The 14,328-nt window shown below is 43.7% G+C and overlaps 2 protein-coding genes across 2 annotated transcripts; both read right to left on the bottom strand.

The window, feature by feature from the left end:
* Positions 1-568: 568 nt before the first annotated feature.
* Positions 569-1,588, bottom strand: LOC144513803 (trace amine-associated receptor 13c-like). Its single transcript, XM_078244978.1, has one exon. It carries the CDS (start codon positions 1,586-1,588, stop codon positions 569-571), a length of 1,020 nt encoding a protein of 339 aa, XP_078101104.1.
* An 11,002-nt stretch (positions 1,589-12,590) lies between these two features.
* LOC144513787 (trace amine-associated receptor 13c-like) lies at positions 12,591-13,610 on the bottom strand. The gene has a single exon (XM_078244974.1). It carries the CDS (start codon positions 13,608-13,610, stop codon positions 12,591-12,593), a length of 1,020 nt encoding a protein of 339 aa, XP_078101100.1.
* Positions 13,611-14,328: the final 718 nt, after the last annotated feature.

The raw sequence follows: 14,328 nt of genomic DNA, 5'->3' as shown, positions 1-14,328 counted from the left end.
AGGACAGGAAATACATTTCCTGCACTGTAAGTGACTTCATAGTCTGCAGCTAGACCCCGTTCAAGTTATCAGGCTCAGAGAAGAAGTGTCTAATCTAAAATGTAACTATAATGACAATTTGGAAGTACATTCATTTAAATATCAGTAAGCCATAAAGAAACAATACTTGTACTTGAGTACTGAGACACAGTTGCATCCGCTTCATATGTATTTTTAATTTTTCAAAAACAACCTATTTACCATCTATTCTAGAAAGCTAAAGGGTGCCGTATTTATTTTTCAGAACCTTTTTTGATCACATTTGTTACCATGTTTTTAAATATATATAAGAAATTAACCCACATGAAATATAATATGGTGAAATCACAAACCCCATTTTGAGGATTGGTTATGCCAGATTTCAATTTATTTGCATTTCATGCACAGACATCTCCAAATTATGAAAAACTTGCATTATGTCAATAAAAACAGCAAAACAAAAATCCTTCTATTGCTAATACACATGCATGATCAATAACTTTTTTCAAACATGAAACATGAAAATAGTACAGTTTGTGAGTGTGGTTTGTCATTTAACAGATATAGTCATGGTTGAGGAATTTGAGGCAAATATTTTTAGAGTGACAATACAATAAAAACATTTTTTGAAGCAGGGATAAAAGAAAGCATAAATAATTGGGTTTAACGTTGAATTAAAGTAACCCAACCAAACAAATGCTTCAAAGATGGCAACAGGTGTACTGAAGCCAATGTAGACATCAATTATAGAATTTATAAAAAACGGCATCCAACAAAAGATGAATACACCAAGCACAATGCCCAGAGTTTTTGCAGCCTTATGCTCAGACTGTTTAATCAACCCACCTCTTACGCTGTTATTTGAATAGTTGCTCATATCGCCAATCTTTCTCACATGCTCTCTAGCCACAACAAATATTTTAGTGTACATGCAAACCATCACAGTGCAGGGAAGGAAAAAGCAGATAACACTGTCCAGGACTCCCCAAAGAGGGTTAAAGAGAAGGTTACAACTGCCAAGGCAGTTTAATGATGCCAAATAATCCTCTAACCCTGCTATGTTGGCCTTTGAGTAAAGTAGTCCATAAGAGTAGACAGCAGCCAGTGCCCAGCTGGCACATGCCATAATCCAGGCCACTGACATTGTGATATTCCTAGAATAATGCATAGGATTGCATATTGCTTGTTGTCTGTCTACAGCAATGCAAATAAGGTGGAAGATAGACAGAGTGGTGAGAAACATATCAAAACTGGAGTGCAGCAGACAAAAGTCATCACCATAAAACCAGCAGCCATGAATGGTCCGGATGGCGCTGAAGGGCATCACAGTGACACCCACAAGAAGGTCCACAAGAGCAAGAGACAAAACAAGCACATTGGTAGGATTATGCAACTGCTTAAAATGACCTATTGACACAATGACAACAGAGTTTCCTAAAATGGTAATCAGCATGCCTAAAGCAAACAAGAAGTAGAGGGCAACTTTGACTCCCACACTGAACTGTGCACTAACACACGAGGCATTAGAGCCTGGAAAACAGTACTGCTCTTGAAAAAGACCAAACGTCATCATAAACCCAAATATGTACGACAAAACGTCATCGATATCCCAACAGCACCTAAACAGAGAGGTCCCTGGGAGAAACATACTGAAATCCCTGTCTTGTACTCATAGACACAGTATAGAGGCCACCTACAAATCAGCTGATACAATGTGTCATCCAATCAAAAGCCTGTAAATATAAAATAGTCCAAGAGACCTTATTATATATATATATATATATACATGTATATATATATATGTATATATATATATATATATATATATATATATATATATATATATATATATACATGTATATACATATATACATGTATATATATATATAAAAGATAAAAGATATCTGCACTCAACGCCCAATCAGGGGGTAACACCCTAAAGCACCCACCCCCTATAAAGCCCCAGTACATGCGTTGCTGGTCTCCCTTTTTTACTCAGCCACTTGTTACCATCAGGTGTCGCAATAATAATGGCTTTGATTAAAAACTGCGTTTCTTGTTCTGCTTCTCTGATGCCACTCGACCTCCACGAGGACGGATTTTTATGCCTCGGTCAGCAACATTCAGGGCACCAGGAACATGGTCATGTTTACAGTAGGCAGCGTCACAGTCCCACGGAAGGCTCCGGAGATAGGACCGCCGCTACCACTAGCCACCCCAGACCGGCCTACCCACCTCTATCTCCGGGGGCTTCGGACCGGCTCGTGTGACCTTCGGTAGAAGGCAGCCCAATCACCAACCCCCTTATTCGCATAATAAAGGGCGTACATTTATGATGGCCTCAGAGGGTTTTTCTTCCACCACAACACATTCAGATTCTCAGGTTGGTTCTGATGTTAGCACTGTTAGCCATGTTGTGTCAGCTAATGTTACTAGCAATATGAGGCGCTCCACTTGGGTGGGAGGTCAGAGTTATCAACACTCCAGCCTTCCATTTGGTTACTCCCTGGCTCCACACACATTCTCCAAATGTGTGGAGACAGCATAAACGCCACTCAGGGTGAGAGGTGTGAGAATCCTGACTTACATCGATGACTGGTTGATTCTCGCTGCGTCCAGCACATACGAAATAGAAATAGTAGTTACCTGGATGTAACTCCAGTTCTATGAGTATGTGCAAAGCCCTTTAACTACAAGCCCAGCTGGTCCTTACTGTTGCTGAGTTTCAAAGGGAGATGAGCAACGCTTGTACTGGGGCTTTATAGGGGGTGGGTGCCTTAGGGTGCTACCCCCTGATTGGGAGGTGAGTGCAGATATCCTAGAGATTGGCATGGGGTACTTTCCATAAAATCATCTCTCAATGCAAATCAAACCAGCTATTAGGCTAACTGAAATAAAACCATGCCAATCTCTACGTATGGTGAAGGGCATGTGATGATGTGGGGCTATTTTAATTCCAAAGGCCAAGGGAACTTTACCAGGATGCATAGTATCCTGGATCCATGAAATAACTGGCCTTTAAAAATAAAACTCTGCCTGTCTCTATGGGAATTTAACATAGGGGTGTACTTACTTATGCCCCCTGTATTTTAAGGAAGAACATTTATTTATTTACGATACATTATTCATTCACAAAGAAAATTGGTGTCCTTAAAGGTTGGATTTTTCCTCATTTTTTTAATTAAGGCATTAAGATCAATTTCCTAACGATTATTTTTTTATTCCTCTTTTTAGTCAACTTTAGCATGGGTGTCCTAATTTGTTCACATGACTGTAACTGATTGGGTAGAATAGTTTTCGATCTGGCGCCGAGTGTAGGAATGAACCGGGTATATCAAGCAGAGCAGGATGAGGATGATGAGTAGCAGCTGGCCCTGTGACTCCTGCGCACCTGACTCCACTCCTGTAATCAAACACACACGTACACGGGGAAGGGTTCTATTCCATCCATGTGAATTATGACTTGTCATGAGCAAACGTATTGCCTCTTTAAGCGCAGCCCTGCAGGACACAGTTCTGTGGGACCCCTCCACCTGTCCACGGCTGTCCTCTTGTTCAACACCGAACCAGCAGTCGTCCTGGACCGAAGTGGTCGTTCATGGTCACACAAAAGGCTAGGACGAGTCCGCCTCACTCCCTCGCCTGAGCCTAAACAACAGATACGCGCCTCTGTCCGACAACACTGCTGTCCAGCCAGAGCCAGCTCACACACCCGTGGTTCCTGATCTGGATACATCTTTGGATAAGGCACCTGCCGACACTGCATCGGCTGCACAGGTTCGGGTGGCTTGCCGCTCCACTGTGGTGGCAGCCCTCGTCCCGTGCGGCGACCTCCACCTCCGCTTCCCGGCTCAGGATCCTGAAGGAAGCCGTTCACAGACGCTCAGCGGGTCTTCCTCGTCCTGAGCCAGCAGAAAATCCCTGTCTTCATCACTATCTACATCTCCTCGTCCACTCTTCTCCCCGACCACACTAATAGTGGGGGACCTTTCAGCTAAAAAGACTCGACCCTCCCCTCGCCAGTAATAATTTTTCTATGACCCTCCAAAATGATTTGGAAAAGAGGCATAACCCTCCCCTTATGTGCTAGTTTGCGATTAGCACAGATGTACAGGTGCCATTTCAATTTTTACATCCATGACATACATGAGTTAATCTCTGCTTTCTCATCTTACACATCACAGTCCTCTGTTACGGTGTAGTGGCCATTTCAGTAGATTTACTCACTAACATTGTTGTGGAAACACAATAAGCATGGAAACTAAATGCACACTTCCTGCATTACTGCATTACTTCAAATACTAAGTTACTCCTCTAGTAAACTAGTATTCACATTAAATAAAAAATAAAACATTGAGACCATTCAGAAAAGGACACTGGGAAATAACAAATCCAACACTGGTTGCTATGGACTTGTCACTAGGCTTCCTCAGTCATTGTATATTTTATCACATCGGTAAAGCTGCCGAAGCTGAACATTATATTTCAAAACATATGTTTAATTTTAAAGCAGATTTTAAATTACATTGTAACAATTTAAAAAAAAATAATCCACAGCAATCGGTAGATCCACAAAAAGGGTCAAGGTGTATCGAGCAAGGCCTATACAAGCATCACATTCACCAGCCAGCTCCAAACAGGTGAACGAGGCCTCTCCACTTCGCCATTTAAACAAAGTGGAATAAATGTATAAAAGTCCAAATCTACACAAAAACTCAATTCGTAAGCTGACATCACATTTACAGTCAGGTCCATAAATATTGGGACATCGACACAATTCTAATCTTTTTGGCTCTATACACCACCACAATGGAGTTGAAATGAAACGAACAAGATGTGCTTTAACTGCAGACTTTCAGCTTTAATTTGAGGGTATTTACATCCAAATCAGGTGAACGGTGTAGGAATTACTACAGTTTGTATATGTGCCTCCCACTTTTTAAGGGACCAAAAGTAATGGGACAATTGGCTGCTCAGCTGTTCCATGGCCAGGTGTGTGTTATTCCCTCATTATCCCATTTACAAGGAGCAAATAAAGGTCCAGAGTTCATTTCAAGTGTGCTATTTACATTTGGAATCTGTTGCTGTCAACTCTCAATATGAGATCCAAAGAGCTGTCACTATCAGTGAAGCAAGCCATCATTAGGCTGAAAAATCTAAACAAACCCATCAGAGAGATAGCAAAAACATTAGGTGTGGCCAAATCAACTGTTTGGAACATTCTTAAAAAGAAAGAACGCACCGGTGAGCTCAGCAACACCAAAAGACCCGGAAGACCACGGAAAACAACTGTGGTGGATGACCGAAGAATACTTTCCCTGGTGAAGAAAACACCCTTCACAACAGTTGGCCAGATCAAGAACACTCTCCAGGAGGTAGGTGTATGTGTGTCAAAGTCAACAATCAAGAGAAGACTTCACCAGAGTGAATACAGAGGGTTCACTACAAGATGTAAACCATTGGTGAGCCTCAAAAAACAGGAAGGCCAGATTAGAGTTTGCCAAACAACATCTAAAAAAGCCTTCACATTTCTGGAACAACATCCTATGGACAGATGAGACAAAGATCAACTTGTACCAGAGTGATGGGAAGAGAAGAGTATGGAGAAGGAAAGGAACTGCTCATGATCCAAAGCATACCACCTCATCAGTGAAGTATGGTGGTGGTAGTGTCATGGCGTGGGCATGTATGGCTGCCAATGGAACTGGTTCTCTTGTATTTATTGATGATGTGACTGCTGACAAAAGCAGCAGGATGAATTCTGAAGTGTTTTGGGCAATATTATCTACTCATATTCAGCCAAATGCTTCAGAACTCATTGGACGGCGCTTCACAGTGCAGATGGACAATGACCCGAAACATACTGCGAAAGCAACCAAAGAGTCTTTTAAGGGAAAGAAGTGGAATGTTATGCAATGGCCAAGTCAATCACCTGACATGAATCCGATTGAGCATGCATTTCACTTGCTGAAGACAAAACTGAAGGGAAAATGCACCCAGACTTCAGGCTGTAATTGAATGCAAAGGATTTGCAACCAAGTATTAAAAAGTGAAAGTTTGATTTATGATTGTTAATCTGTCCCATTACTTTTGGTCCCTTAAAAAGTGGGAGGCACATATACAAACTGTTGTAATTCCTACACCGTTCACCTGATTTGGATGTAAATACCCTCAAATTAAAGCTGAAAGTCTGCATTTTGGTGGTGTATAGAGCCAAAAAGATTAGAATTGTGTCGATGTCCCAATATTTATGGACCTGACTGTATATACATGGCATTTAGGAAACCTTTATTGCAAGATTGGCACGGCAAGATGTCCAGACTAGTGCAACAGTAATTTTCGTTTTTTGCGTCCTGCTGCTCCCATCGTCAGCCAGGTAATATTTTTTTTTACTAAAGCAGTATATGAAATCTGATGTATTACGTACCATCATTTAGTTGTTTTGTGTTCCATCCATTTTCGTCCGCTTATCCGGTATCGGGTTGCGGGGGTAGCAGCTCCAGCAGGGGACCCCAAACTTCCCTTTCCCGAGCCACATTAACCAGCTCCGACTGGGGGATCCCGAGGTGTTCCCAGGCCAGGTTGGAGATATAATCCCTCCACCTAGTCCTGGGTCTTCCCCGAGGCGTCCTCCCAGCTGGACGTGCCTGGAACACCTCCCTAGGGAGGCGCCCAAGGGGCATCCTTACCAGATGTCCGAACCACCTCAACTGGCTCCTTTCGACGCGAAGGAGCAGCGGCTCTACTCCGAGCTCCTCACGGATAACTGAGCTTCTCACCCTATCTCTAAGGGAGTCGCCAGCTACCCTCCTGAGGAAACCCATTTTGGCCGCTTGTACCCTGGATCTTGTTCTTTCGGTCATGACCCAGCCTTCATGACCATAGATGAGGGTAGAAACGAAAACTGACCGGTAGATTGAGAGCTTTGCCTTCTGGCTCAGCTCTCTTTTCGTCACAATGGTGCGATAAATTAAATGTAATACCGCACCCGCTGTCCATTGTCCCCTCACTCTCGAACAAGACCCCAAGGTATTTGAACTCCTTCACTTGGGGTAAGGACTCATTCCCTACCTGGAGAAGGCACTCCATCGGTTTCCTGCTGAGAACCATGGCCTCCGATTTAGAGGTGCTGATCCTCATCCCAGCTGCTTCACACTCGACTGTGAACCGATCCAGTGAGTGCTGAAGGTCACAGGCCGATGATGCCATCAGGACCACATCATTTGCAAAAAGCAGCGATGAGATCCCCAGCCCACCGAACTGCAACCCCTCTCCACCCTGACTACACCTCGATATCCTGTCCATAAATACTACAAACAGGATTGGTGACAAAGCGCAGCCCTGGCGGAGGCCAACTCTCACCTGAAACGAGTCCGACTTACTGCCAAGAACCCGGACACAGCTCTCGCTTTGGTCGTACAGAGATTGGATGGCCCTGAAAAGGGACCCCCTCACCCCGTACTCCCGCAGCACCTCCCACAGTATCTCCAGGGGCACCCGGTCATACGCCTTCTCCAGATCCACAAAACACATGTAGACCGGTTGGGCATACGCCCAGGCTCCCTCCAGGATCCTTGCGAGAGTAAATATCTGGTCCGTTGTTCCACGACCAGGACGGAATCCGCATTGTTCCTCTTCAACCTAGTAGACTGTACCGGGGAGGCTGAGAAGTGTGATACCCCTGTAATTGGCACACACCCTCTGGTCCCCCTTTTTAAAAAGGGGAACCACCACCCCGGTCTGCCACTCCTTAGGCACTGTCCCAGACTTTCACGCAATGTTGAAGAGGCGTGTCAACCAAGACAACCCCTCCACACCCAGAGCTTTAAGCATTTCTGGACGGATCTCATCAATTCCTGGGGCTTTGCCACTGTGGAGCTGTTTAACTACCTCAGCAACTTCCACCAGGGAAATTGACGACAATCCCCCATCATCCTCCAGCTCTGCCTCTACCATAGAGGGCGTATTAGTCGGATTTAGGAGTTCCTCAAAGTGCTCCTTCCACCGCCCTATTACATCCTCAGTTGAGGTCAACAGCGTCCCATCCTTACTGTACACAGCTTGGATGGTTCCCCGCTTCCCCCTCCTGAGGTGGCGAACGGTTTTCCAGAAGCACCTTCGTGCCGACCGAAAGTCCTTCTCCATGTCTTCTCCGAACTTCTCCCACACCCGCTGCTTTGCCTCTTTCACGGCAGAGGCTGCAGCCCTTCGGGCCCTTCGGTACCTTGCAACTGCCTCCGGAGTCCTCTGGGATAACATATCCCGGAAAGACTCCTTCTTCAGTCGGACGGCTTCCCTGACCACCGGTGTCCACCACGGTGTTCGTGGGTTACCGCCCCTTGAGGCACCTAAGACCACAGCTCCTCACCGCAGCTTCAGCAATGGAAACTTTGAACATTGTCCACTCGGGTTCAATGCCCCCAGCCTCCACAGGGATGCACGAAAAGCTCCGCTGAAGGTGTGAGTTGAAAGTCTGTCGGACAGAGGCCTCCTCCAGACATTCCCAATTTACCCGCACTACCCGTTTGGGCTTACCAGGTCTGTCCAGAGTCTTCCCCCACCCCTTGACCCAACTCACCACCAGATGGTGATCGGTTGACAGCTTCGCCCCTCTCTTCACCCGAGTGTCCAAAACATACGGCCTCAGATCAGATGAAACGATTATAAAATCGATCATTGACCTTTGGCCTAGGGTGCTCTGGTACCAAGTATACTTATGAGCATCCCTATGTTCGAACATGGTGTTCGTTATAGACAATCCATGACTAGCACAGAAGTCCAACAACAAACAACCACTCTGGTTTAGATCAGGGAGGCCGTTCCTCCCAATCACGCCTCTCCATGTGTCTCTATCATTGCCCACGTGCGCGGTGAAGTCCCCCAGCAGAACTATGGAGTCCCCCACAGGAGCCCCATACAGGACTCCACTCAAGGTCTCCAAGATGGCCGAACTCTTGTTTGGTGCATATGCACAAACAACAGTCAGAGTTTTCCCCCCCACAACCCGCAGGCGTAGGGAGGCGACCCTCTCGTCCACCGGGTTAAACTCCAATGTAGCGGCGCTCAGCCGGGGACTTGTGAGTATCCCCACACCCGCCCGGTGCCTCACACCCTGGGCAACTCCGGAGAAGAAAAGAGTCCAACCCCCATCCAGGAGTATGGTTCCAGAACCGAGACTGTGCATAAAGGTAAGCCCCACCAGATCTAACCGGTAGCGCTCCACCTCCTGCACAATGTTCCGCCACCCGTGTAGCAGCGCACCCGACCCCAGCGGTTCCTCCCACAGGTGGTGGGCCCATGGGATGGAGAGATGTCTGCCACGTAGCTTTTTTGGGCTGTGCCCGGCCGGGCTCCGTGGCAAACCCGGTCACCAGACGCTCACTGACGAGCCCTCCATCTGGGCCTGGCTCCAGACGGGGGCCCCGGGCTTCCTCCAGGCAGGGTCACTCCATCTCTTCCTCGATTTCTCATAGGGTTTTTGAACCATTCTTTGTCTGGCCCCTCACCTGAGACCACTTTGCCTTGGGAGACCCTACCAGGAGCACAAAGCTCCAGACAACACAGCCCTCAGGTTCATAGGGACACACAAACCTCTCCACCACGATAAGGTGATGGTTCCCGAAGTTTTGTGTTATTTAAGATATTTATAAAATATCTGGTCATGCCAGATGTAATTATTCCACAAATTTTTTAAACAATGCAATTACCGGTTTCAGCCACCAGGGGGGCAGTGCCCCCCAGCAAACTCATGGGTCAGACCCACCTGGTAGCGAAGGAGGGCCGAGACTGAGAGCTACATGAAAAAATATGCACCAAACAAGCCACTTTGAAATTTTGCTGTTTTCATGAATTCCCCCCCTAGACTAAAAATATTTGGGTGACCCTCCCCTCAACAAAGAATAAAAAGACATGACCCTCCCCTATTTTCCTTTGGTGGTCCATTCCATAAATACCGAACGGTCCCTAAGGAAAGATATTATTACCCTTGTTTGTTTATTTTTTTTCTTTTGTGATGTATTCTGTATTCAATTGTTTCATTGTTGTTTTTACCTTGTAAAGCACTTTGGTCAACCCAGTTGTTTTTAAACGTGCTATATAAATAAATTGACATTGACATTGACAAGGCAGCACACTACACTGGGGCAGAGGGCCTAACATCCCTAATGTTCATGACAGGTGTCATGGTTATGATGGAGTCAGTCTTATGCACACCCCTTCAAATAAAGTGTTTGAGTTTCTTCCCACAGGCTATCAGAGCCCTTAACAATGAAAAATAAATTCCTAAAGGACAAATAAACCAAAGGTTGTTTATCTATGTATACATATAACTGCACTACCACCATTTATTAACTGTTCCCACTTTATTTGCACTGTTCATAAAGAGATCAGCCACCGCCATTGTCCGAACTGGTGCCACATCTGAGTGACCACATGCCTCCCATCCTATGCTGGCCTGATCGAGGGTCCCGCCACAACAGGTCAGGGAGGATCTGTACTAAAGTGTGAAGCAGCCCAGCCGCAAGCCCTTGCCCTATTGTCATAGTTAACTTGCGTCACCTATGTGACTAGTGTTGCCAACTGTTTTCCAATGAAAGTAGCTAGCACTAACTCCAAAAGTCACTAAAAGTAGCTAGATTGCATCATACGTTCATATCATCATAATATATAATATATAATGCGTAATATATAATCATTAAGCAATAATTTGCATAAAGCTTAGTGGTTGTGTCAGGTGCAGCAAGGCAGAGATTAAGAGCAAGGTACATAGAAAGGAATATAAATCTTTAGCCAAATAATCACAAACTCACTACAGGAATTTATGAGATTATAATTATTACTAAGGCATTTGAAGTAAAAAAAATAAATTCTACAAATGGAGGGAGAAATAGCAAAAAATAATTCTCAAAGAAGACTGTCTTAGTTCTGTCATGAAAGACTGGATGCCCAGGGCCAGGCCAGCTCAGCAGCCTCTTTCTCCCGTCACGGTCTCTCGTCTCCGCCGCAGGCAGGCCGGCCGGTGGCCCAGCTGGACCCCCGCGCCCTGTCCCCCTTCCCCTTCTAACTGCCTGCACAGTGCTGCTGCACATGACGAGAGAGCAAGCCTGCTCCTCAGTCACAGAACAGAAGAGAGAGGTGACCGTTTTGAGAATAGAGAGAGAAAGACCTCACATGCTTGCCAGACAACTGTTGTCTTTTTTACAGGAAGTAGCCAGATTTGTTGCTAGTCGCTTTTGTGAAAAAAAAGTCGCTAAGGGGTTCTGAAAAGTCGCTAAATCTAGCAACAAAGTTGCCAAGTTGGCAACACTGTATGTGACGTAGGACATACTGTATGAAGCTGAGCGAATGTAATGTTAAAGGTTTAAATATCATTACATATAATATGAATATAAAACTAGAACTGCAAGCAGTTATGACGGGGTCCAAGACCCACAGAGTCCGCAAGTGCATAACCGAAAGCGTGACTGCGGCTAGGCAAACATCAGGAAATATTGCAATGCGTGAGCTGCAATCAACTTACCATTATTAGTGATGGTTATTACAAAGTGTTACCAAAATATTTAAGTAAAAGGAAATTCTTTGGATTTAGGTTTTATTTAAATTAAAAAGTACAATTACAAATGCTGCTGCTTATGTCCTAACAGATTACAGAAAGTTGAGCATATCATTAGTGAGTTCTCAGTTCTCTGCACTAGCTTTCAGTCTACCAAAGAATAAAAAAACAGTTACTCATTTATAAATCACTAAAAGGGTTTAGGTTAGGTTTAGGATCAAAATACATCTCCGATTCTGTGTTAAGAAGTCAACTCTACATACGTTGGTTAGCAATGGCTTGCTGTTGTATCAAACATAATATGTATACAAACATGGAAACAAAGTGCAGATAATCAGTAACAGATAGGGAACTAAGACAATATATGGGACTTTCTAAACAAATAATTAGTCAATCATTACCTAATGCTTTTTTGAGAGTTGCACATTTATACCACTTTTTATACCATTTTTAATTCCATTTCATGTAATTAACTATTTCAACCGTCCCAATGTTTAATGTGGTCATTGTGAAACCTATCTTTGAAACTGTTTATTAGCCTATCAACATCCATAACAAATCCTAACAATTTAATGCAGTTATTCATATTAAATCCATTACTAAGTGCATTTGCCATAAAAACAATGATGTAATAAGGGCACCTATGGTATGCAGCATAAACCATAATAATTAAACCATAGAAATGTCTTTATTATATGGTGGCACATAACAATAAAAAAAAGTCAATAACTTGCTAAATTGTAATGATGTTAATTTTCAAATGAGAGGCTTTTAAAATGTGTTTAATCTTTTATAGTTTAACTACATTTAAAATCAACCAGTGGTCAAAAAACCTGCCACAGACAAATACGAGTGCTGGAGAAAATGTAACACTTTCATTGGCTATGCTACTGCTATAAAGATCAGTGGCAGGAAAACATCCGTGCAAATCATCTTCCAGGTTTCTATTTTATTTTTAAAAGAACAAAAGCAATTAAACATGCTCTGTATGCAAACTCCACACAAATACTCAACACTACTGTCATAAATGTATCACATTTATGGTTGAAGAATGGGAGTCAAATATTTTCAGATTGACAATGAGATAAAAACATTTCTTAAACCAAGGATAAAAGAAGGCATAAATAATTGGGTTTAAGGTTGAATTGAAGTAACCCAACCAAACACATGCTTCAAAGATGGCAGCAGGTGTACTGAAGCCAGTGTAGGCATCAATTATAGAACTGATAAAAAACGGCATCCAACAAAAGATGAATGCACCAAGCACAATGCCCAGAGTCTTTGCAGCCTTATGCTCAGACTGTTTAATCAACCCACCTTTTATGCTGTTATTTGAATAATTGCTCATATCTCCAATCTTTCTCACATGCTCTCTAGCTACAAAAAATATTTTATTGTACAGGCAAACCATCACTGTGCAGGGAAAGAAAAAAGCGGCAACACTGTCCAGGACTCCCCAAAGAGGGTTAAAGAGAAGGTTACAACTGCCAAGGCAGTTTATTGATGCCAAATAATCCTCTAACCCTGCTATGTTGGCCTTTGAGTAAAGTAGTCCATAAGAGTAGACAGCAGCCAGTGCCCAGCTGGCACATGCCATAATCCAGGCCACTGACATTGTGATATTCCTAGAATACTGCATAGGATTGCATATTGCTTGTTGTCTGTCTACAGCAATGCAAATAAGGTGGAAGATAGAGACAGAGGTAAGAAACATATCAAAACTGGAGTGCAGCAGACAAAAGTCATCACCATAAAACCAGCAGCCGTGAATGGTCCGGATGGCGCTGAAGGGCATCACAGTGACACCCACAAGAAGGTCTGCAAGAGCAAGAGATAAAACAAGCACATTGGTAGGATTATGCAACTGCTTGAAATGACCTATTGACACAATGACAACAGAGTTTCCTAAAATGGTAACCAGCATGCCTAAAGCAAACAAGAAGTAGAGGGCAACTTTGGCCCCCACACTGAACTGTGCACTAACACATGACGCATTAGAGCCTGGAAAACAGTACTGCTGTTGAGAAAGGCCAAACGTCATCATAAACCCAAATATGTATGCCAAAACCTAAACAGAGATAGACTACGGGAGGGCAATGGCGATCTCTGTCTTTGTAACAAAAGAGCCTTAACACCGCCTACAAATATGACATACTGGGCCATCCAATCAGAGGGTCCCTTATTAATGAATGCAAAACAGCCTAACACAAAATATTCTTTGTTTTGGCAAAACAGTACAGTATTTCATACTTTGGGGAGGAAAAATTATTCTTTGGTAAAGTCCTAAACAAGTGTAATATAGCACTATTGCAGTAACATAAAATTAAGTATAAAAAGAAATGATAACGATGAATGAATGTTAGTTCTGTGCCATGCCAATTGAAAGTGTAGACAAAACAAATACCTCGTAGCACAAGGGCAATATCCTATAAGCACTCATAAATTGTATGTGTAAGACGTTAATAGACCATTTTTCAATAAATTTGTTGAATCACCATTGTCACTGACGTGATAATAACTCTAAGTCTTGTGTAGACTAGTTTCATGATGAACTTAACGTAACAGCTTGGACTAGCAACAAGTAGCAACGTACTAGGTGCGGGCCGAGACAAAAGTATCAGGGGGACGGTTGCAACATGGACCTCTTTTCTTAAACCATTATCTGGGCGAATACTCGATTCTGATTGGCTGCAGGGTGTCCATTAAAACGTGTGTAGAACCAGAGCACAGCGAATACTTTACAATGCCACCTCCTGTTG

This window comes from Sander vitreus, chromosome 3, assembly GCF_031162955.1.
Source record: "Sander vitreus isolate 19-12246 chromosome 3, sanVit1, whole genome shotgun sequence".
In the NCBI taxonomy this organism is placed as follows: Eukaryota; Metazoa; Chordata; class Actinopteri; order Perciformes; family Percidae; genus Sander; species Sander vitreus.
Note: the sequence above shows the minus strand (reverse complement) of the source record. Positions and strands in the feature narration are given on the sequence as shown.

What these genes read in the sequence shown, in the direction of transcription:
- LOC144513803 (XM_078244978.1), bottom strand. Translation starts at nt 1,588, where the DNA reads ATGACGTTTGGTCTTTTTCAAGAGCAGTACTGTTTTCCAGGCTCTAAT.
- LOC144513787 (XM_078244974.1), bottom strand. Translation starts at nt 13,610, where the DNA reads ATGACGTTTGGCCTTTCTCAACAGCAGTACTGTTTTCCAGGCTCTAAT.